The sequence below is a fragment of the Hemiscyllium ocellatum genome, chromosome 31 (genome assembly GCF_020745735.1).
Source record: "Hemiscyllium ocellatum isolate sHemOce1 chromosome 31, sHemOce1.pat.X.cur, whole genome shotgun sequence".
NCBI classification, from domain to species: Eukaryota; Metazoa; Chordata; class Chondrichthyes; order Orectolobiformes; family Hemiscylliidae; genus Hemiscyllium; species Hemiscyllium ocellatum.
In genome coordinates, this window is record NC_083431.1 from 35,269,328 (window position 1) to 35,294,605 (window position 25,278).

Below are 25,278 nucleotides of genomic sequence, written 5' to 3' on the forward strand. Positions count from 1 at the left end.
GAGTCTTAGTTTAGCTTTCAGCAGTTGTTGGGTTTTGAAATTTCTATACATCTCTCCCTGCTACAGCAAAATGCTTGAATACATTCTTTCTCTGCCAGAATTTTCTTCTGATGTTCTTTCGTCCTGACTGGAGAAATATTACATGTGAAATAATCTGACTTAGTGAATTTGCTTTACCGAGGGTGTGTTTATGGGATGTTACTATCTTGGAATAGTTGCTGTTTAGCTGTGAAGTAATTTTTATTCTGTTAAGTTTTCCAGTACAGTTAATGTTACACCAATTCCTCTTTTTCTCTTGTTTGCTTTTTAACTGAAGAGTAATAATAAAATGTTTTGCTTAAAGCTAAGTAATGTAACCAATCACATTACATCTGGAACACAGCAGCTTACACTTGCATTTAAAAGAAAGTTAGCCTAGACCATAGCTCCTTGATATATTTGAAGTGGGTTTGGTCTGCTTCATAACAAATAGAAATTGGACAATTATTTGAAAAGAAATAATACAAAATGATATCAGGAAAATAGGAACAGATTAATTAATTCTAGTTGAAAAGCAAACATTGATATTTGCATGAAGGATCAAGGGTCCTCCTTTAACACTATGAATTCCATGGCTTCTGCTTACTCAATGACTGCAAATGCACATCAATGGTACTGCATTTGCTGCCTTTAAAATAATAACTGTGGTCTTTCAATTAACCTAGAGCAGCTGTTTTAAAAATGTCAGCAGGGACAGCATTCATTGACTTCAAATGTAGTAAATAGTTTCCCTCAGGTGGGAAAAATCGACCCTCGCGTATTTTGCAAAGTATTGGTTTTACAGTTTACTTCATTTACAAATTTCTTCAAGACACTAAGTGATCACATAGTTTCCAATTGACTGAAGATAGATTTACGGAAAGGTTGGTGACACACTCGTCATACACATCACACTCTTCGAAGATTGTAATCATGTTTCTACAGTCTCTGATAGAAAAGTAGCGTGATGTAATTGAAGGATTTGCTGGTTGATTAACAATGTGACATTCCTTCCACATCCATAATCAACTTCGTAACTTGTAATACGATTCTTCATCTTATATGGGATCTCAGAATGCATATAATTGGGAATTAGGGATTGGGACAGCGGGAAGGGAGGTGGGTGGGTGTGGGACGAGTGACAAAAGATACCTCCAGATCACAAATTTAAGCTGCATGTCAACCCAGAATTCAGAACTAGAGTACGGGTCTCCATTTGTCGACTGATGTAACAGCTCCATAGTGGATGCCATATCACTAGCCCAGCACTTATCCCTGGAACATCTGAACAACAAAGACATTTACGTCAGACTCTTGCTCATTGACTACAGCTCCATCTTCAACACCATTATCCCAGCCAGACTGATCTCAAAATCTGAGACCTAGATCGCAGCTCTGCCCTCTGCAATTGGATCCTCAGTCTTTCTCCCCATAGACCCACTGACAGGTAACTGCACCTCCTCCACAATAACACTCTTAACACAGGAACCTCGCGAGGATGCATCCTCAGCCCCTACTGTACTTCTTGTACAACCGAGCCTGTGTTGCCAGATTCCAAATGAACGCCACCCAGAAGTTCGCTAATGACACCACCATATCTAACAACAACGAGTCAAAATACAGAAGGAAGAAAGAGGGCTTGGTGACGTAGTGCAATGAGAACAACTCTCTCTCAATGCCGGCAATGCTAAAGATCATTGACTCCAGAAAGAAAGGAGGAGAACACATCCCCATCTACATCAGTGGAACGGAGGTTGAGAGGGTGGAGAATGTCAAATTCCTCAGAATGACGATAACCGACAACCTACCCTGGACTTCCCATGCAAATGCAATGGTCAGGAAGGCACAGAAATGCGTCTTCAGCCTCAGGAGACTCAGAAAATTTGGCATGCCCATAAGGACCTTCACCAATTTCTATAGATGCATCACAGAAAGCACACTGTCTGGGTGCATAATGGCCTGGTATGGCAACTGTTCTGCTCAGGACCATAAGAAACTACATAGGGTGGGTGTGCACAGCACAGACCATCAAGGAAGCCAACCTTCCATCCATAGAGTCCATTCACGTGGTTCGCTGCCATGGAAAGGCTGCCAAAAACATCAAAAACCCATTGCACCCAAGTAGTGATCTCCTACAACCTCTTCTATCAGGCAGAAGATACAGAAGCTTAAACACATGCACAGTAGGTTTAGGAACAGCTTCTTCCTGGCCGTTATTAGACTGATGAACAGACTCTAGCCCCAAATAACACTGATCTAGCTAACGTCGATCTCGCCTAGAACGCATCCAATGAAATGTAACCTTTATGCCTCTGTCTAAGTCTTTTTGATTTGTACATCCTTGCTTACTATGATCTGCTTGTACCACTCATAAACAAGACTTTTCACTGTACTTTGGTACATGTGATAATAAATTGGTCAAGTCAAATCAAATGCCTTGTGACTATCAAGGCTGAGTTCAAATTTTGCATCTTCTGACTCAAGCGTGGAATGTTAACACAAAGCCAGTTGTTTGTTATAAACCATAAATACAATAGAAATGGCACAGTGGTTCAGTGTTTAGCACTGCTGCCTCACAGCACTAGGACCTGGGTTTGATTCCATCCTTGTGCAACTGGCTATGTGGAATTTGCACATTCACCATAGCTTTTGCCCAGGTGCTCTGGTTTCCTCCCACACTCCAAAGATGTGCATTAGGTGGATTGGCCACATTAAGTTGTCCATAGTGTCCAAGAATGTGCAGACTAGGTGGGTTAGCCATGGGAAATGCAGGTTTACAAGGATAAGATAGGTAGGTGGGTCTAGGTGAGATGCTCTTTGAAGGGTCAGTATGGAGACAATGGGCTGAAGGGCTTGCTTCCACGCTATAGGGATTCTATGATAACTGGCTTTACCAGTAACAAAATTGATTGATTGAACATAACACAGTTAAGGCTGGTAGACTGGGGTTCTAGGCAACCCAGTGTCTCTGAACTCTGATTGTTTGATTGTGAAATCACATTCTACTGAAGTACTGAATATCAATGTGCTTAGCTGTTCTGGTGCGGTTAATATTATCCATTACCTGTCACCATCTCTCAGGTTCTTGAATTGCTGTCCTATTAAACAAGCCAACAATGGGCCCACTTTTCCACCTGTGACCGAAGGTTCAGCAATAGCCCCAATCCACACATCAATATTGTTTGCAGTTTTGTACAATTCGAAGAATTTCCTTGCCACCTTCAAATTGTTGATAACTTGACGAAATTGATTAAGATTCCTGATCTCCGTAAGGCCACAGAATTTCCGCCAAGCATTATAACCTGCAAAATTTAAACAGAGTCAATAGAACCATACACCAATCAGTAAGAGAAAGAATTATTTGTTTATTATAATTGATATTTTAGTGAATGATACATTAACATTCAGTGAAAAACTCCAACAGTCACCACAATCCAGTGCCATTTTGAATTGTTCAAGCATAAAAAAGATAAAAGATATAACTGAAAGAGAATCCTGAGCTGGCTCACCAATAACACCTGTACTGGCGCTTGTGCCAGACCCACCAACGTCAGAGTCACCAATCTTTAGGCGTCATCTCTTCGCGGCAGGACCCACCTTGTCAATGCCTTCACCAATGGCAGGTCCCATGCTGAACCCACAATTGCCCTGCAACTGGGATTCCCTAGCTCCATTGTTATCTCAATGATGCTAGGAGGCTGATAAAGACTGGCAATGCTGTGATTTATATGCTTTTGCTATATATAAACTTTGGACTTTGGAGTAAAAGGAGATTGAGGAGACATTCTAGAAACTATGCAAGATTTTGACAGATCTGGGAAAGGTCAACCAGGAAATACCATTTCCATTAGCTGACGGTACAAGGTCTGGATGAAAACGATTAAGGCCTTGGGAAATGAATGCAGGTGCATATGAGGAGGAACACTTTTTATGCACAAATAGCAATGATAAGGAATTTACTGCTAATGAGATGGTGGAAGTGGAAAAAAATAATGATTTCAAAAGTGAAATTGGAAATGAGGTTGTCACTAACTGATTCACCTTCATCTTATCTACAAGATTGTTTAAATAAATGTCACCCTGTGGGTTCAACAAATACAATTCTTCTTTCATAAACCACTGAAAAGCAAGTTCACAATATCCTTCTCCTATGCAAAGGTGTGCTTCCCGAAATAACCCCCATGGCCCTTCAGCCACTCTATGCTAAGGTCTAGCACTTCCAGGCCTATACACCATGTATGCACTGTAGAGAAACATACCCTTCATAGTGGCAGTTAGATAAACAAAAGCTTAAAAAATTATTCCTTCATAATTTTTAACTATGTGTTGTAAAAATATCTCCTTTTTACTGCAGGGCAATGGAAGTGTCAGTTATCTAGACCTCTCAACATTTCAGTACGTGTAACGTTTTCCCTTCTGTAAACCAACACATTATCAAATTGATCGAGGTCAGAGCTGTCAATCAAGCCAGCCCGAGCAATTTCAATAAGCAAATGATTTTCATTTTTGTGGGCTCTCAGCTAAGAACAAAATATAATGAAACTGCGGATGCATCCCACCTTTTTCTGAAGTAGGCTGGAACCAGCAGCCAGCCATCAACAATGAAGATTGTACTTTTGAAAGTAATACTTCCCGAGGTAGGCATGCAAAGCTGGGAATTTTCTCAACATTTTCTACTCGCCTTGAGGATGAAAGTCCAGCTTTTTATTGAAACACCTCTGTATCTACCTTCTCAGACTCAAACATTTACTCTGCCTGGAGATCCCCTGTTTCTTTTGCTGTTTTACAAAGAATAACCCCTGCTTCTGTAGTTTCTCCTTCAGCAACTGAAGGCACCATTCTTTTCAATAACCTTTTGCAACTTCAGCATTTTCCATAAAAGTAAGGCTAAATTCATGAGTTCAAAAGCTGAGAATAACATTTTGCGTTTCGGCTGTATAGCCTGATAATAACTGTATCAGAGGGGAAAGTAGGGGGTCAAATTCAGCAGTTAAGAAACTAAAACGTGCAATTCCCATTTTTTTTTTGAGCATTTCCATTTTAATATAAGCCTTTCTACATCTTTTCCAGTCAATTCTGGGATAAAACAAATTATTAGGGTGGAGGTTTCATTACCTGGCTAGGTAGCATAATCAGTAGCAACCTCTAAGTGAAGCGAAGCTGTTGTCTCCTGCTTTCTATTTATATCTACGCAGCCCATATCGATGGGCTAAATGTCCTGCTCCCACATTGGTAAGGATTCTGTGAATGCTGGTGATATAAATAGAAAGCAGGAGACAACAGCTTCGCTTCACTTGGAGGTCACCACTGATGATGTTACCTAGTCAGGCAATGAAACGTCTGGATATCAAACCTACACCTCAGCGAGCAAACCTACACCCTAAACCTCAACCTGAGCTACAAGTCTTCACAAACTTTGCAAAAAACAAATTGTTAATATGAATGAAACCCGTATTTGCTAGTTAATGAATTCAAAATACTATGGGTGCTGGAAATCTGAAACAAACGCAGAAAATGTGGATTTGCGTAGCTGATCTGGTAGAGCATCAGGCTTTTAATCTGAAAGTCCAGGGCTTATGTCTCTTTCTCAGCAGTGCGTTTTTTTAAAGGCATGGCATAGTGGCTCAGTGGTAAGCATCGCTACCTCATAGCGCCAGCAACCCAGGTTTGATCCCACTCTGAGGTGATTGTCTGTGTGGAGCTGGCACGCTCTGCCCATGCCCTCACGGGATTCCTCTCACAATCCAAAGATACGCAGGTTAGGTGGATTGGCCGTTATATTGTCCGTAGTCTCCAGAGATGTGTAGGCTAGGTGGATTAGCCATGGGAAAAGTAAGGTTACAGGGATCGCGGGGTTGGTCTGAGTGGAATGCTCTTCAGAAAGAGTGTGTGGACTCGATGGGCTAAATGTCCTGCTTCCACGCTGGTAAGGATTCTGTGAATGCTGGTGAATCACAGTAGTTTTCGCAGCATCTGTGGTAAACAGCATTGATATTTTTAGTTCAGTATGACTCTTTTGAACTCTACTTCTCTCTCAACAGATGCTGCCTGCCCTGCTGAACTGCATTTTCCAGGCTTGTTCCTGCTAGCTTCTTCACACTATGAGCCTTAGTAATAAAATTGTTGTATTAACTGACATTTCAACATGTCTTTTACATTTATATCGTGATTTTCCACTTACCTGGAATTCCATGATCTCGCGAACGCTGCATATTCAAAGAACCCAGGTCCAGGGCTATTTGGCTGGTCAATTCAAAAAGTTTTTCACGTAATTCATCATGCATCATCTTGTCCAGTACCTGCAGCTTGGCTGGTCTGCCCAACAATCCTCGTATGAGGGAATCAACCCCACCTAAAACGAATGAAGGTACACACACACACACACACACAATAAACAGGCATTCTTAATCGATGTTATGGATAATTATTGTATTGTTTACACTGTACCTTGAAGAGTATTAGAATAGTTGAGAGTGGGAGAAATATCTATGACAAAGATTGGTACCTGAGCCTTTTCCTGAAGAAGGGCTCATGCCCGAAATGTTGATTCTCCTTCTCCTTGGATGCTGCCTGATCTGCTGCGCTTTTCCAGCAACACATTTTCAGATCTGACAAAATCAGCATTGTTTAAGCAAGACTCTGTAATAGAATCTTGCTGAATATAAATAGTTTTTGGCAAAATGAATAGACATCTGAATTGTGGAAGGTAGTAATCAAGATTCCTGTCATAATTTCAATGGCCATATTGCAAAATTGGCATAAATAACTTTTGTGACATTTCTCCAGAAGGTTCATCAATCTTCCGCTACTCTGTTTTCAGAAATTCTAAGTAATGCTATGTGGTACTTGAAAGAGCGAGAGAAATACAATTTGATAGTTGAAGAGTATAAGAAAAAATATAGCATGTTAACATCATGTTTTTGAGTCTGCATTTTGTCATGTAGCTTGAAGTCTATATGAACAAAATTTTACAGATGCTATGAATCTGAAATCAAAACAGAAAATGCTGTAAGTTTTAACTTAGTTTATAAATGCTGTCTGATCTAAGTATTTTCAACATTTTCTCATTTTATTTTCGTAAAACAATTTGCTCATAATTTCTGATCGAGTTTTATAAGGATATTAATGGATATTAAATATCAATTTAAAAAGTACTGTATATAATCTACTGTCTGTGGGGGAATCAAAAAATAGCATGCAAATGAAACAAGGGCTGGAATGGCATTGGCATTCCTTGCTATCATTTCCTTAAACCTTTCTGTATTTTAGTAGAGTTCTTTTGTAATGATGAGGAGCCAGTGAATTTATATTTGGATACAATTTGTGGAAAAAGAAAAACCTCACTTTCCTCAGGTTCTCAAACTCTGCTGAAAAATGTGTTGCTGGAAAAATGCAGCAGGTCAGGCAGCATCCGAGGAGCAGGAGAATTGACATTTCGGGCATAAACCCTTCTTCAGGAATCTGCTGCAATGTGTGATAGTACGGACGAAAATAGGTCTGTCCAGAAAATTGGGACGGAAACAAGAACCTACGTGAAAAGTGTGGGTTCTTGCTGACAAAAACAGAATGTAATTCAGCCAGGCTCATTAACTAACACCTTAATTTGACCAATAGTGAGCAGTTTTCCTTCACAGTTATTTAATAACTAACTTGCTGGCCAGGCATTGTGCCAGCACAAATACAACATGAAGCCAATCAGAAATTGATTTCATTGAACTTTAGTTATCTCATCCATTATTTATCAAGTACAACCACTGAAGTCAATGGAACAGAAAATGGGAAGAGGTGCACATGATTATTTAATTTGAATCAGCTACTTTTACTCGAGAGTTGAAAATTAGAGCCACTCCTCAAAGAGTTTCTATTGAGGAAAAGGGTAACAATGCCTGCTTCACCCACTTTTATGGTAGAAATAACACAAGCAAGACAGCAGGCCAGGGAATCAGGTCTAATAGAAGACAAATGACAGATAATAAAATTTGCAGCAACAGAATGAAAATCATTTCATATAATTAGAAGCAAAGGGCAACTAAACTAGTGGCATCTAAAGAGTTGTAGAGTCATTGAGATGTACAGCATGAAAACAGACACATCGGTCCGTGCTGACCAGATGCCCCAACCTAATCTAGTCCAATTGCCAGCACTCGGCTCATATCCCTCTAAGCCCCTCCTATTCATGTACCCACCCAGATGCCTTTTAAATGCTGCATTGTACTAGCCTCCACCATTTCCTCTGGCAGTACATTCAAGACATGCACCACTCTCTGCATGAAAACATTACCAATTAGGTTCCTTTTAAATCTTTCCCTTCTCACCCTAAACCAATGCCCTCTAGTTCTGGACTCCTCCACTCAAGGGAAAACAACTTGTTTATTTAACCTATCCATGCCCCTCATGATTTTACAAACCTCGACAAGGTCACCCTTCAACTAGGCCCAACACAAATTCGGCTAAACAGTTTCTGCAAGCAAGGCCTGATGGCATGCAAAGCTGCCAAGGTTACCATAGATCAAAAACAGACAAGGACTAGCCCAGAGGAACAGGAGTGCCCAAAAAATCATTAGCATGTATTCAACCTTATAGTGAAGGGATGACACTTTGGAATTAAGATGAGGAGAAATATTTTTAAGCCAAAAAGATGTTAATCTGTGGAACTCATTGCTGCAGAAGGCTGTGGAGGCCAAGTCATTGAGTATATTTAAGACAGAGATAGATAGGTTCTTGATTAGTAATGGCAACAAGTTTTACAGGGCGAAGCAGGAGAATGCCTTTGAGAAATATCAGTCATGATCGAACAGTGGGGCAGACCCAGTGGGACGAATGGTCTAATTCTGCTTCTATAGATGAAGGTATAAACTGGTCAAACAGTCTTTTAAGAATATTTCACAGGTAACACCTATGTGCTCTGTGGCCTCTTCCATACTCGAATTCTTTGACTTGTGGCCTGTCTCCTTCGTTTGCAATCTCTCCCAATACCTATCCTGTCACTTGTGGCCTCTTTCTGATCTGATCCAATGCTGGAATCCCAATGTGAGCTGACAAAAAGTTCTGTGGTTGCCAGATCCAACAAGAAATGAGAATGTAGAATGACATAGGAGAATAATTCAGGATGGCATGGTGGCTTAGTGGTTAGCATTGCTGTCTTACACTGCCAGGGACCCAGGTTTGATTCCAACCTCGGGCGACGAGCTGTGTGGAGTTTGCATATTCTACCTGTGTCTGTGTGGGTTTCCTCCCACAATCCAAAGATGTGCAGGTCAGGTGAATTGGCTGTGTTAAATTGCCCATAGTGTTAGGTGCATTTGTCAGGGGTAAATATAGGGTAGGGGAATTGGTTTGGGTGGGTTACTTTTTGGAGGGTCGGTATGGACTTGTTGGGCCAAAGAGCTTCTTTCCACACTGTAGGGAATATAATCTGATCAAGAAAGGGACCATGGTATTTTGAAATGTGGGAGTTCAGCAATGTAAGATATTAAGGCTGATAGGTTAAGTTTAATAGGCTGCATTGTGGCACAGTGGTTAGCACTGCTGCCTCACAGTGCTAGGGACCCTGGTTTGTTTCTAGCCTTGGATCACTGTCTGTATGGAGTTTGCCCATTCTCCCTGTGTCTGTGGTGGTTTCACAAGGTGCTTTAGTTTCCTCCCACAATCCAAAGTTGAACAGGTTAAGTGGATTGGCTATTTCAATTCCCCCGTAGTGTCCAGTGAGGTGCATGTTGTGCACATTAGCCGTGGTATAGTGTGGGGAGGGTTGGAATGCTCTTCAGAGTGTTGATAGACCGAAAGACCTGTTTGCATACTGTAAGGATTCTTTGATTCTAAATGCTTTCATACTTTCTGATAAGAAAGGCCCACCCTTATTATAGCTTTCACATTGATTTGTACAGGAATCTTAGATTCATTTAAAGTTATTTCACTTAAGGTTGCAATTCTCAGAAATGAACCCATAACCTTAAATAAGGACTACTTGTGTTCAACTCTATTAGAGCTTGAACTTACTGACTGTAATCATAGTCTATTTGCACATTACTGAAGTGGAAGATTGCTCTCAGTCTCACTGTAATGTCTCAAGATGAGATTGCTGCTTGCAATATTTAAAAGGCATCTGGATGGGTCTATGAACAGGAGGGGTTTGGCGGGATATGGGCCGGGTGCTGGCAGATGGGACTAGACTGGGTTGGGATATCTGGTCGGCATGGACGGGTTGGACTGAATGGTCTGTTTCCGTGCTGTACACCTCTATGACTCTATATTAAAGATTGTTACCTACCTTCCCTGATCAGTCTCCAGGGTGTGAAGAAAGCCTGGTGCAGGTCAATGTTTTTGAACTGAGGGTGTTCCTGGTAGTTTTCATTAAGGCGGAATAGCTTTGGCTGAATGATAAGATGCCCAAAACGGAAAGCTGCTGTTGAGACAACATTGGCAATACCAGGATCAATAAATTCATTGTAGCCTTCATAACGTGGGAGATATTTCTCTGTTGCTTCATTCCCAATAAGCAGTGGAAGAAAGTCTCTGTAGGTTATTATCTGTAGCAGGAAGAGAAGTTATTAGTGTAGTCAGAATTGAAAAAGGATCATTAAGTGTTGTATTAGAAAATGATCTCTTTGTCACTGGATATTAATCGGTTACATCTCTGGCACACTCAGAAGGATTCGAGTTTCCATCACTGTTGTGTTTTGGAAATGAGAGTGCATATACCTTGCTCTTTACCCTGATAGCTAAGATTTGGCAATTCAGAAAGTAATGATTGGGTACAGAAGTTCAAATTGGAATTGGAATATTACAGCACAAAAGGAGCTCAATTGACCCATTGTATCGGTGTTGACCTTCTGAAGGATTGATCAACAATAGAGTCATAGAGTCATAGAGATGTACAGCATGGAAACAGACCCTTCGGTCCAACCCGTCCATGCCGACCAGATATCCCAACCCAATCTAGTCCCACCTGCCAGCACCTGGCCGTCTCCCTCCAAACCCTTCCTATTCATATACCCATCCAAGTACCTTTTAAATACTGCAATTGTACCAACCTCCACCACTTCCTCTGGCAGCTCATTTCATACATGTACCACCCTCTGCATGAAAATGTTGCCCTTTAGGTCTCTTTTATATCTTTCCCCATTCACCCTAAATGACCAACATTTCTTTAGAGCTCTGCCCATGATGCCTATTCAGGTTTGATTCAAATTTCCTTTTGAGTGTCTCAATTTTAAACCCATCTCCAAGTTATACATTGCAGATCTTAACCATTTGCTGTGTGAAAACAGTTTTCTTCCTGTTGCCATTGCTTCGTTTAGCAATTACCTTAAATCAGCATCCTATACTTCCACCAATAGGAAAAGCTTCTCTCTACATACTCTGACCAGACATTGTATAATTCTGAGTGTCTATCAACTCTGGTGTAAGCTTTCTCTTATCTGAGGCAATTTGTCCAATCAATCTAATAATTGAAGTTTCTCATGACAGGCAACATTATTGGCATGGTGGCTCAGTGGTTAGCACTGACGCTTCTTGGTATTAAGGACTTGGGTTCAGTTCCACCCTTCGGTGACTATCTGTGTAGGGTTTGCATAATCACCGCCCCCGTCACTATGTGGGTTTCCTCCCACAGTCCAAAGATATGCAGGTTAGCTGGATTGGCCATGCTATGTTACTCTGTAGCTTTCAGAGATGTACATGTTAGGTGGGTTAGCCATAGTTAATGTGGAGCTGTGGCATCATAGGTCAAGGTGGGATGCTCTTCAGGGTAAATAGTGCAAACTTGATGGGCTGAATAGTCACTATCTGCACTGTAGGAATTCTATGATTCTCTTGAATTGTTTCAGCACTCATTCCAAACATTGTCACATCCTTGCAAAGAGGTGGTGACCAGAAATGGATGTAATATTCGAGTTGAGACTGAACTGCAGTATTATACAGCTCTAACAAGAGTTCCTTGCTTTCAGATTCTATGTCCTGATTCATAAAGTTCATGCTTCTGTGTGCTTTATCAGCTGCTCACTTAATCTGTGTGTCACCTTCAATGGTTAATGCATCCAGTCTCTTTGAGACTGTACTACTTCTAGAATTGCACTCTACTTCATATTGTGTCTTTATGCTCTTCCTATCAAAATAAATGACTTCTAATGCTTGTCACAAATAAATCACATTTCTCCTCAATAAATTTCATTTACCATTTCACCAACTTGTCCATCTTTAAGTTTAACATCACCATGATTCACAAAACTTTCAAGTTTTATATCATCTACAACATTTGAAATTGTGCCCTTTACATTAAGATCTGTGTCATTAATCTACACAGGATGAGTTCTATGGAGCCCAACACTATAAACCTGCTCTCATCCAAAAAACAGTCTATTACCACTACTCTGTTTTTGTTCATTCAACCAAATTCATTAAAAGTCATGCTGCCACTGCTTCTTGTTGGACATGAGATCTAACTATCTTCATAGATACATTGCACACTTGATCAAATCTGTAAATCTATATCCTCCATATGAACCTCTTATGAAGCCTTCATAAAACCTCAAAAAACTCAAGCAAGTTCAACACCATTTTTCCTTCAAAAAATTCTGCTAGCCTCCCTCAGTCATTCTGAATCTGCCGAAATGAGATCTCCACTGAGATTGAAATGATCAACTCCACTGCTGAGCTTGCCTTTACACTTTTTTCTGAACAAGTGTGCAACATTGGCAATTTTATCAACTGCTGGCATTTCAAGGTTGGAAAATTAGAGACAGTTCCTCCACAAAATGGATACAGGCTTCCATCAATATCCTAGAATACACCTCATCCCATTCAGGTTCCTTATCAACTTCAATACATTTGAACGTTTACCACTGCAAGGAGAAGTCTTCTGAATGCAACAGGCCATCTTAGCTCAGATACTGACTGGAGAATATAGGTACCCAACTATCTGACACTATCGCCGGGCAACCCACTCTGCCCTACTGTCTGACCCCAGAGCAAGACAGTCTTGACCTCAAAACATTGATACCCGATTGTCTTGACTCCAGAGTGTAGACACACCACTGCCTAACCCCAAGGCTGGGGTGCACACTTGCAATGGATCCTTTCAATTTCTAACCTCATGCCCCTGGAAGCTCATGAGCAATAAAACATTACATACTTTAGATTAGATTTACAGTGTGGAAACAGGCCCTTCGGCCCAACAAGTCCACACTGACCCGCCGAAGCGAAACCCACCCATACCCCTACATTTACCCCTTACCTAACACTATGGGCAATTTAGCATGGTCAATTCACCTAACCCGCACATCTTTGGACTGTGGGAGGAAACCGGAGCACCCGGAGGAAACCCACGCTGACACGGGGAGAACGTGCAAACTCCACACAGTCAGTCGCCTGAGTCGGGAATTGAACCCGGGTCTCCGGCGCTGTGAGGCAGCAGTGCTAACCACTGTGCCACCGTGCTGCCCACAACATTGTTTATCTGCAACTAGCTAGGAATATATTCATCAACATTGAAACTCAAGGCAGCATAACATCAACAAATGTCAAGTGACCAGAAACAGGGAAAATAGGTCAAAATAATTGAACAATTTATAGTCTGATTAAACTTGATAAACCATAAACTTAATTAAAGATAGCCCATACTTGTTCCTACATATGTTCTGAAGGACATTTTCTCTTTACCTGCTGAAAAGCTCCCAGGATTTTTCTCGCTTCATGATAGATCGTATCTCCGCTCCAGTGAGGGTTCATTCTCTTCAACTCTCTCGCTAAACGATTGTGTTCCCGGAGAAACACTGTATGTAATGATAATAGGGCTAGCTGTTCATTCACTCGTACATCTCCTGTGGGAAGACAAATGCATTCAAGTTTACAAATGGTAGGTCTACAATCCTTCACAATGTTACTTAGAAAAGAAAAAAAACTGTAGAAAAATGAAGGTAGCTCAACACAACCTTCCCAAAGACAACTAGGGTGGGCAATAAATGGTGGTTCATCCAATATCACCAATAACCCATGAATGAATGAAAAAAAAAGTCTGAACATGGGTTTAAAAGATTGGAGATGGTAGGAGATCTTGATAGTTTTACAATGCATAATGGTGAAAATGTGGGAGGATTACTGATTGTAGTTAAACCAGAAAGACTATAGGACATCATTGAAAATGTAGGGCATGAAAACCTAACGGATACAGTTTTTCTTCACCAGAGATTTTGGGACTTTAATTTTGAAAAGGAAATACTAAGGGCAAAATATTAAAGGAACTTCATTTTTAAGTCACCTTTCACAAAATCAAGACATTGTAAAGTAAGCTGTAGACAATAAATATGCTGAAGTGGAGTCATAGAGATGTACAACACGGAACCAGACCCTTCAGTCCAACCCATCCATGTCGACCAGATATCCCAACCCAATCTAGTCCCACCTGTCAGCACCTGGCCCATATCCCTCCAAACCCTTCCTATTAATATACCCATCCAGATGCTTTTTAAATGCCGTTGTACTGGCCTCCACCACTTCCTCTGGCTGCTCATTCCAGTCATGCACCACCCTCTGTGTGAAAACTTTATCTCTTTGATCTCTTTTATGTCTTTCCCCTCTCACCATAAACCTATCCTCTCTAGTTCTGGACTTCCTCACCCCAGGGAAAAGACTTTGTCTATTTTTCCTACCGATTGCCTCTCTTGATTTTATAAACCTCCATAAGGTCAATCCTCAGCCTCAAATACTCCAAGGAAAACAGCCCTAGCTTAGTCTGTCTCTCCCTATGGCTCAACGCCTCCAACCCTGGCCACATCCTTCTAAATTTCTTCTGAACCCTTTCAAGTTTCACAACATCCTTCCAATAGGATGGAGACCAGAACGGCATGCAATATTCCGAAAGTGGCCTAGCCAATCTCCTGTACATCCACAACATCACCTCCCAACTCCTGTACTCAATACTCTGACCAATAAAGGAAAGCATACCAAATGCCTTTATCACTATCCTTTCTATCGTTGTTGTAATATAGGAAATATAGCAGCTTAGTTGTGCTCAGTAATAGTCCATAAATAGCAAGATATAATGGTTTACATTATAAACTTTGTGTGATAGTGGTTGAGTGACAAATAGCGATCTAATGAATCTTCTGATGAGATGTAAACCAAGGCCCCACTTCTTCTCTCTGATTGACATATGATTGGAAGTAGAGACCCTCAAGACTCCTCTTGTTCATCATTTATCTCTCAAGCCTTACCAGAAAAAAAACTGATCATTTATTATATTCTGTGACAGTCAATGTGGGTTGTTTTTGTGCTTCAATAAAAGTCTGAAAATGAGCGTTTAACTATTTTATGCAAATTGGCAAGAAGAAAAGCTGAATATGATTTAAATGGAGAAAGACTGCTGAAGGATTTGGACAAAGGACGTTGGGGCTTCTTGTGCATGAATGCTGGATTCCACATTCAGCAGGCTAATAGGTAATTGTCACAATGTTGGTCTTTTTACAAGGTTACTGTGGCCTCGAGGTTTTTCCAGATCGGGGGGAAATTGGCTCAGCTCTAGCTACGCTGGTTTTGAAAGGTTTACTGGGGCCCTTTACTTTTATCCCGAACAGATAATGCCTCCATCCTAAGGCTTTCATGTCTTAATAAAAAAAGGAATAATCAAAGGGGAGTGGCCAGCTAGCCTGCATTTAGAATAAAGTTTTTGACTCAGTTCAGCAGCAGTGTGTGTGAAGGAAGGCTGCTGGGGCAAGTCCAGCCGGGTACCCTCGCTCTCTCGTTCTCTCTAACCTCAAGCCTGTCAGCCCTGACTTGTTTCATTTTTACTGTTTGTGCTAAGGGATGTTTTCATTGGGACTGTTGCAAATTGTGTCAGAACAGCATCATTAAGTCTGTTGGATCTTTGGACATGATAAGTAATCCAGTATTCTATTTTCTTTTCTTTGTGTTTCATTCTGTAAATTAGAAATAAATTATGTTTGTTTAAACTTTGGCAGTCGGATCAGCTAATTCGCTCCAGGAATATCCACTATACATTCACCTAAACAAATAGCAAAGTTACAGTGTGGGCTATCTGCTTAAAAGTGTTTTGAGGGGTCTGGCCTGGCCCATAACACGAGGCAAATGGAATATTGGCCTTTGTTGAAAACGGAATGGAGTATAAATATAGGGAAGCCTTGTCATAACTATACAAGATACTAGTTAGAATACACTGAATACTGAGAACAAATTTGGTCCCCTTACTAAGGGAAAAACATACTATCATTGTAGCCATTCCAGAGAAGGTTCACTAAGTTCAGCTTGGGTTAGGACAGTTTTCTTATGAAAAAGATTTTAGTAGCTGGGCTTGTATTCAGGAGTTTAGAAGAATGAGAGGAGATCTTATTGAAACAATAGGATTCTTAGAGAACTTTACATGGTCGATGGAGAGAGATTATTTCCCTTTGCAGGAGAGTCTAGGACCTCTCAGGCAAAATCTCAGAATAAGAGGTTACCCACTTAAAACAGTTATGAGACTTCTTGGATTTCTTCTCTGAGAGGGTTGTGAATCTGTGGGAATTCTTTATCACAAAGAGTTGTTGAGACTGGGTTATTAATATATTCAAGACTACGATAGAACAACATTTTACCAGCAAGTGAACCAAGTGTTATGGGGAAAAGTCAAAAGTGGAGTTGAGGATTATCACATCTCATCTCAATTAGCAGGCTTGAATGGCCTACTTTTTGAGTCTAATGACCTTACTTTGCGAAGCGCCAAAAGATGGAACGAGCATCATAAGAACCTCACCACTAACACCACATAAGCTGCAACATCCAAGTCACACAGGACAAACAAGTTTGTACCTATAAAGATACATTTCTGATCTGCCCAGTTCAGAGTGAAAAGCAGTGACTGAATGGATAATGAAAAAGGCAGTGGTGGAGTATTGCCCTTTTTGTCTTGCTATTGCTCAATAGATTGCTATTTTCTTCAGACTTTACGGTCACTTGTGCAAATCTTTGTGCAATGTTCTCTCATATTTTAATTATTGTCTCTGGCCATCTTCCAACTCTTGCAAAATCAATTGCTACTTGATAACTCCTAACACCTTTCTTTCTATGTACAGTAAATTCCTGTGATGCGTGTTAAACGATTGCAAGGCTGGAGCACTGCATGTAAAAAGAATGTCCCATACAAAAATGACTTGAGACAGGAGTTCTTAATCCAGCTATTGCTCACCAGCCAAAAAACATGGAGTTGAATTTTCACTGGTGAAACAACTTTCCCCCATACTTCGACAAAGGTTGCTTGAAATGGTGTTAAATGGTAAATATTCTCGCCCATTGTCAGAGTATTTCTCATTGACAGCCAACAGGCCAAGTTCATTAGTGAGGTTTCTGAGTTTGTTGGCCAAACAGTCTGTGCTGCCATAGACTTCATTCACATCAATGAAAGCAGTAAGTGCATTGATCTGCTGACGAGTGTTGGCATCTCCAAATAATGCACCCAGCTCACCACTGCCACACGCAGGAGCTGAGCGGAAGAACGGCAAGCATTTAGTTGTGTCCTTGATTCTTGTGTCACCTGAAGGGATCTGTCAGGAAAGATCAAGAACACTTTAGATCAAAGTGAAAGAGGCTCTGTCTGCAGTCAGTGACTGGGACAATTCTACAAGGAATTGTTCTGCATGCTATTGTTCACAGAATAAATAACATGGAGCAGTTGACTTCAGCAATTGTTAAATATTGCCTGGTGACACCAAGGCACATTGTCAGGAAGCTTACAAAAGAAAGGTAAATAAGTTCAGAACAGATAAATTAAAAGACTAAGCAATAGTTGGTTGATTTTAATGAGAGTATATCACCATAAAATAATGCAGGTTAGTGCAGAATAGGAACTATGCATAGGCAATGAATAAATAGATTTTTTTTCAGATTACTTACAGTGTGGAAACAGGCCCTTCGGCCCAACAAGTCCACACCGACCCGCAACCCACCCATACCCCTACATATATCCCTTACCTAACACTACGGGCAATTTAGCTTGGCCAATTCACCTGACCCGCACATCTTTGTGACTGTGGGAGGAAACCGGAGCACCCGGAGGAAACCCACGCAGACACGGGGAGAACGTGCAAACTCCACACAGTCAGTCGCCTGAGTCGGGAATTGAACCCAGGTCCCTGGCGCTGTGAGGCAGCAGTGCTAACCACTGTGCCACCGTGCTGCCCTTAAATACATGTTTTTAAAAGCACAAATTTAATCATTTGGCAAGAATGTCTTAACAAAGAATAGCTGTGATAAGTTACAAATACATAATCAAGGATAGACACAGTTCAGAACACTACAGCTCAAAGAATAAAGTACATTAACAATAAAACTTCATTGGTGAAATCATTGGATTTGACTCCATTCATTGACTTCTTGTTGATTTAGTGGAGAGTGTTGAAGAAGAGTGCAAACGAAGATTCTAAGAACACAACTGAAAAAAGACACATCAAGTCTGTATTACAGAAACCCCAGTGTTCTATTTCTTTTCAATCGCAATGGGTAATCTGACACTATAGCTCCAGAGCATAATAACAGATCTATCTTCTACTGGTCTTAATTGTTCTCAATAATTCATCGATCAGATGCCAGATGGTTCCTCACTCTGCCCCCATTCCACCTTAGTCAATATTTCAACTACTATAGAAGAATTCAGTTGCATCTCTCATGATCTATTATGAGTAAAGACTGTTGGTCAAACCAAGTCAGAGGGTATCGTTAAGGATTTTGAACTGGATCACCAGGAAACATTTGAATACTCTTAATTTCACTGGTGAGCTGATAGAAAATGCATGGTTCAAGGATGGAAGGAAGGGAAAAGATCACATGCTATACAAAGAATTTCAGGAGTAGAATAGAGGTCTAACCTTAATTGGGAAACAAGGACTTTGCTGAATACAAGTTCGGTCACAATTGATGCCATCATTGAAGGTCTGGAGGCTGCCACTAAAAGGGCTTAAACTCATGTCGTGATCAATCCACTGACCCCATTGCATAAAAAAATGACTTCTTGTTAAATCTGAGACCACATCTTTATTGGCTGTTCTCAGGATATCATTTGACACTTTTCGAACCTGGAGGAAAAGAGGAAAGCATTCATCACATGAAATCATGTCAAGGCTCATCCATCAATGATATATCTACTGTCCTCTCATCTGCTCTTCTACAACACATTCCCAACTAAGAAAACATTAATAAAGACTGAAACCCCATGAGAACACAAAGAACATGCCAAGCTAGAGACATTCAATAGCAGACTGGGATTTTCTTTTTATCTTGTTCAATCAGTGGAATGTTTAATATACCATTGCATTATGGTCTTTCCAATGATACTGCCAATGTATATTCAATTACTACTGCATTAAAGAGTCAGTTGTGTTTTGTGTCCACACCCAGTAAGACTGTGTTGAACTGTTGCAAAGAGAACTCATAAAATAGCATTGAACACTGAAAGGGTAAAAGTGAATTTCATCCTGTCTGACAGGTTAACTCTAGGTGCAGTAGGGTGTAATATGTGTGATTTATATCCATTTTAACATCATTTGCTACAGGCTTCAGATTTGTTGGGTTTTTGGAGCCCTTGATGTTTTGAGGATACATTTCCTGGAATGTGTTCACAGGAGACCAGTGGACAAGGTAAAGAATGAAATGCCTTAGAATTTCAGTCAGAAGGATCCGAAAAGATATTCTTTTTTGTTTAGAGGAAACATGTGTCATTTGGAAACAAAAACGTTGTTTTTTGGTTTCAGTTTGAAGAAGTCACACTAGGAATTAGATGTGTAAAACAGTTTCTCCTGAAGAGAGAACATGCTTTAGAATGGTTAAGGTACAAGTTACCTCAGTGTAAGCAGTTTGAAAACTCCACACCAGAAGTATTTAGTTAGACCCTGAAGTGATTATTTGAAGCTAGGAGAGTCAAAGCTCAATCAGGTGAACACTCAAAGAAGAGGCTACCCAACTTTTAGGACTGGGAGTTGTAAGAAAAGTTAGGTCAATCCATAAAGGTGACAGAGAATGGGTTCTTTCTGGTGTTTGAGGGGTGATGTTGGAATAAATGGGATTGTATGTTACTGAGTGTTTTGAAATCTTATAGTTTGTATCATGTGAAAATAGTTTTGTCTATTCGGTTTGATCTTCTTTTGTCTTGATTAATAAATTATTATTAAAACCAAATCTTCAATATTGTAGGTCTGTGGTTCAGTGACGACTATCTTGTTATATATAAAGAAAATAAAATATAATCTATCCATGATCTAATTTGTTCAGTAATAATATCAGCTGGGGTCATAAAGAAGGGATACTACACTAGCACATCTCATTACCTGCCCGAAGTATGATGCTGGTATATTACTGGTGACTGCCAACAGACAGCTCTTTTATGGATAGCATAGAGATTTTGATTTATTTTTGCCTGATTTGCAAACAATTACCAGTGGCAGCCGGAATCCAAAATGCTGCCTGGTTGGAGTCCAGCCCAGTGGAAGTGAAACCCCATCTTCATAGCGAGCTGGGAGCCATCGGCTGAGTGCAATGTTGGACGATCCCAGGCGAGGCTTCCTTCTGGAAGTCAGGAAAAGAAAAATGTTAAACTTCTTTTCATCAATGTCCCCAATCCAAAAATAGGACCCAGTCTAAATGACACTCATCCAAGTAATGTTTCTACAACTGAAGGATGAAGAATAAAAGCATTTAAATTTAGGCTCACAGGTATTCTTGTGAGAATGAAGCCAGTAGAGGTCAGTGTAAACTTGATTTCCAGGCTTAGAGTCATAAGGTCATAGAAATGAACAGCATGGAAACAAACCCTTTAGTCCAACCCATCCATGCTGACCAGATATCCCGGCCCAATCTAGTCCCACCTGCCAGCACCCAGCCCATATCCCTCCAAACCCTTCCTATTCATATACCCATCCAGATGGCTTTTAAATGTTGCAGTTGTACCAGCCTCCACCACTTCCTCTGGCAGTTCATTCCGTACACGTACCACCCTCTGTGTCCCTTACGTCCCTTTCATATCTTTCCCCTCTCACCCTAAACCTATGCCCTCTAGTTCTGGATTCCCCGACCGCAGGGAAAAGACTTTGTCTATTTATTCTATCCATGCCCCACTTTATTTTTTTAACCTCTATAAGGTCACCCCTCAGCCTCTGACGCTCCAGGGAAAACAGCCCCAACCTGTTCAGACTCTCCCTGTAGCTCAAATCCTCCAATCTTGGCAACATCTTTCTAAATCTTTTCTGAACCCTTTCAGGTTTCACAACATATTTCCAAGAGGAAGGAGACCAGAATTGCACGCAATATTCTGACAGTGGCCTAACCAACTTCCTATGCAGCCGCAACATGACCTCCCAACTCCTGTACTCAATACTCTGACCAATAAACGAAAGCATATCAAATGCCTTCTTCATTATCCTTTCTACCTGTGACTCCAATTATAAGGAGCTATGAACCTGCACTCCAAGGTCTCTTTGTTCAGCAACACTCCCGAGGACCTTACCATTAAGTGTATAAGTCCTGCTAAGATGAATTAAACGTCATCTACCACTTCTCAGACCATTGGCGCATCTGATCAAGATCCTGTTGTAAATTTGTGGGCGGCACGGTGGCACAGTGGTTAGCACTGCTGCCTCACAGCGCCTGAGACCCGGGTTCAATTCCTGACTCAGGCAGCTGACTGTGTGGAGTTTGCATGTTCTCCCTGTGTCTGCGTGGGTTTCCTCCGGGTGCTTCGGTTTCCTCCCACAGTCCAAAGATGTGCAGATCAGGTGAATTGGCCATGCTAAATTGCCCGTAGTGTTAGGTAAAGGGTAAATGTAGGGGTATGGGTCGATTGCGCTTCGGTGGGTCGGTGTGGACTTGTTGGGCCGAAGGGCCTGTTTCCACACTGTAAGTAATCTAATCTAATCTGAGGTAACCTTCCTCGCTGTATACACTACACCTCCAATTTTGATGTAATCTGCAAATTTACGAACTATATCTCTTGTGGTCACATCCAAATTATTTATGCAAAAGTCAAAAAGTAGTGGACACAGCTCTGCTCTTTGCAGTTTTTATAAATGACTTGGATGAGGAGGTTGAGGGGTGGGTTAGTAAATTTACAGATGACACAAAGGTTAGAGGTGCCGTTGATACTATAGAGGGCTATTGCAGGCTGCAGCGCGACATAGACAGGATGCAGAGCTGAGCTGAGAAATGGCAAATGGAGTTCAATCTGGATAAATGCAAAGTGAAGCATTTTGGAAGGTTGAACTCGGGTGCTGAATATAGGATTAAAGACAGGAATCTTGGCAGTGGGTAGGGACAGAAGGATCTGGGTGTTCAAGTACATAGATCCTTCAGAGTTGCCACCCAAGTGGATAGGGTTGTTAAGAAAGCATCTGGTGTTTTGGCTTTCATGAACAGGAGGGTCGAGTTTAAGAGCTATGAGGTTTTGTTGCAGTTCTACAAGTCCCTGATGGGACCACACTTGGAATATTGTGTCCAGTTCTGGTCGCCCTACTATAGGAAAGATACAGAAGGTTTGGAGAGGATGTTGCCTGGACTGGAGGGCTTGCCTTATGAAGAGAGGTTGACTAAACTAGAACCTTTTCCCCAAGGCAGGATTGAATGGCACGAGGGGTCATAGTTTTAAGATATTAGGAGAAAGGTATGGAGGGGACATCAAAGGAAGGTTCTTTATGCAGAGTGTTGTGAATGCATGGAATGCGTTGCCAGCAGTGGTGGTGGAAGCAGAGTCATTAGGGACATTTAAGAGACTGCTGGATATTCACGTGGACAGCAGTGAATTGAGGGATATGCAGGTTAAGTTATTTTATTTTACATGAGGATTAATTCTTGGCACAACATCATGGGCCAAAGGGCCTTTACTCTGCTGTACATTTCTATGTTCTCTGTTCTAACCTCCAGTGTACCGCCACCTCACCTGTGACTATTGATGATACAAATATCTCAGTAAGAGGCCTAGCAATCACTTTCTTAGCTTCCCACAGAGTTCTCGGGTACACCTGATCAGGTCCTGGGGATTTATCCACTTTTATGCTTTTCAAGATATCCAGCACTTCCTCCTCTGTAATATGGATATTTTCCAAGATGTCACCATCTATTTCCCGACATTCTATATCTTCGATGTTCTTTTCCACAGTGAATACTGATGCAAAATACTTGTTTCATATCTCCCCCATTTTCTACGGCTCCACACAAAGGCTGCCTTGCTGATCTTTGAGGGGTCCTGTTCTCTCCCTAGTTAACCTTTTGTCCTTAATGTATTTGTAAAACCCTTTCAATTTTCCTTAATTCCATTTACCAAAGCTACCTCATGACCCCTCTTTTGTCCTCCTGATTTCCCTCTTAAGTATACTCCTACTGCCTTTATACTCTTCTGAGGATTCACTCGATCTATCCTATCTATACCTGCATCTACCAAAGTTCCTCAGCATCACAGAAACCTGTCTTCAGCCAATCTAAATCGCTCCATGTGAAATCAAGGGATGATCAGGGGAACTGGATACTGCAAAGTCTATGTACCCTGACAACAGTCCAGCAATATGAGTGAGGACATGTGGTCTAGTACATGCGTGCCCCTTGCTAAACTGTTCGAATACTGCTTCGACAATAGTATCTCCCCAATAATGTGGAAAATTAGCCCAGATATCATGAGTGTGTTGCTGGAAAAGCACAGCAGGTCAGGCAACCTCCGAGGAGCAGGAGAGTCAATGTTTCGAGCGTAAGCTTTTCATCGGGAGCTTATGCAAAAAATGTCAACTCTCCTGCTCCTTGGATGCTGCCTGACCTGCTGAGCTTTTCCAGCATCACACTCTTTGACTCTGATCTCCAGCATTTGCACTTTCTTCTAATTGGCCCAGATATGTCCTGTGCACAAAAGGCTTGACAGACCAAGCTAGTTAATTATTGCCTCATCAATCTACTCTTGATCATTAGTAAAATGATGGAAGGTGTAATCAACAATGCTAACAATCACCAGCATCACAGCAATAATCAGCTCACAGACACCCTGTTTGTCTTCCACCTGGATCACTCAGCTCCTGCATTACCATCACTGAATCCCCAATATCCTGCTGGTTACCTTTGATCAGAAACTGACCTGGACCTGCCCCACAGGTACTGTGGCTACAAGAGTAGGTCACAGGCTGGAAATCCTGCAGCGAACAATTCACTTCTGACTCGCCAGTGCCAGTCCTGCATCGACAAGGCACAAGCCAGGAGTGTGATGGGATACTCTCTACTTGCCTGGATGAGTGCAGCTCCAACGTCAATTAAGAAGCTTGATACCATTCAGGATAAAATAAACCAGTTGTCTGGCACCTCATCCAGAAACATTGATTCCCTCTATCACCAATTCTTAGCAGCAGAATTTACAAAGTGCAGTGCAGAGGTTCACCAAAGTCCCATACAGAGAGTAGTGAGATCAGCTAGGTGGACATCATAGAATATGAGTTCCCTGATTAGAGCTGTGAATCTGGTCCAATCAGGGAGCCCTGGCTGACAGATAAAAAGAGGAGTATCAGACATTTTGACACTCTGACAGCTGGTTCTGAGGGAGCTGGGCTAGTGTCAAGGACTTTCCAGGTGTAAACAAAGGCGATGTTTGTGACAGGATACCAACATCTGGAGGTATTTCACACATCAGTCTCCAAATTCACAATCACTTCCATCTAGAAGAATACAGGGAACAGATAAATGGGAACACTACCACCTGGACGTTCCCCTCCAAGGCATTCACCATCCTGACTGGGAAATACGACACAGTTCTTCAGCATCATTGGGACAAAATCCTGGAACTCCTTCTCTAACAGCATTTTACGATGTCAAAAGGAATACTGTGTTTCAAGAAGACAGCTTACCATCGTCTCCTCAAGTGTGGCTATAAATGCACAGGAAATGCTGGCCTAACCAATGATGCCCACAATCCATGAAAGAATTAAAATAAACTCAAAAATTCAACTATCAATTACAATGGTTTAAAGGAAGTATAACTATAGTAAACATAAACTAGATGTTACTTTGAAATTAGAAGGGTACTGACAAACCAGTGAAAAATTTACAATTAAATTGCTGATGGAGATGTTTCGAGGTTTTGGAGGATTCATCAGACAAGTTGCAAGATATAAAGGTACAACTTTTGGTATGGTTCAGAGGTCAATTTACACTTTGTGTGATTTTAGATTCCCTACAGTGGAAACAGGCCCTTCGGACGAACAAATCCACACTGACTCTGAAAATAGAAAATGCCCAGAAATACCTCAGTAGGAAAAG

The 25,278-nt window shown here is 41.2% G+C and overlaps 1 protein-coding gene across 1 annotated transcript in view; it reads right to left on the reverse strand.

Moving 5' to 3' along the window:
- The window catches only part of LOC132830251 (eosinophil peroxidase-like), a 50,130-nt gene that overhangs the window by 10,083 nt on the left and 14,769 nt on the right, over positions 1-25,278 (reverse strand). The window contains exons 5-11 of the mRNA XM_060847788.1: positions 20,436-20,565; positions 18,873-19,079; positions 17,198-17,552; positions 13,678-13,838; positions 10,289-10,547; positions 6,200-6,370; positions 3,083-3,320 (exon numbers count right to left, since the gene is read on the reverse strand). Coding sequence (XP_060703771.1) covers positions 3,083-3,320; positions 6,200-6,370; positions 10,289-10,547; positions 13,678-13,838; positions 17,198-17,552; positions 18,873-19,079; positions 20,436-20,565 — 1,521 coding nt within the window. The remainder of the gene's footprint in view (positions 1-3,082; positions 3,321-6,199; positions 6,371-10,288; positions 10,548-13,677; positions 13,839-17,197; positions 17,553-18,872; positions 19,080-20,435; positions 20,566-25,278) is intronic.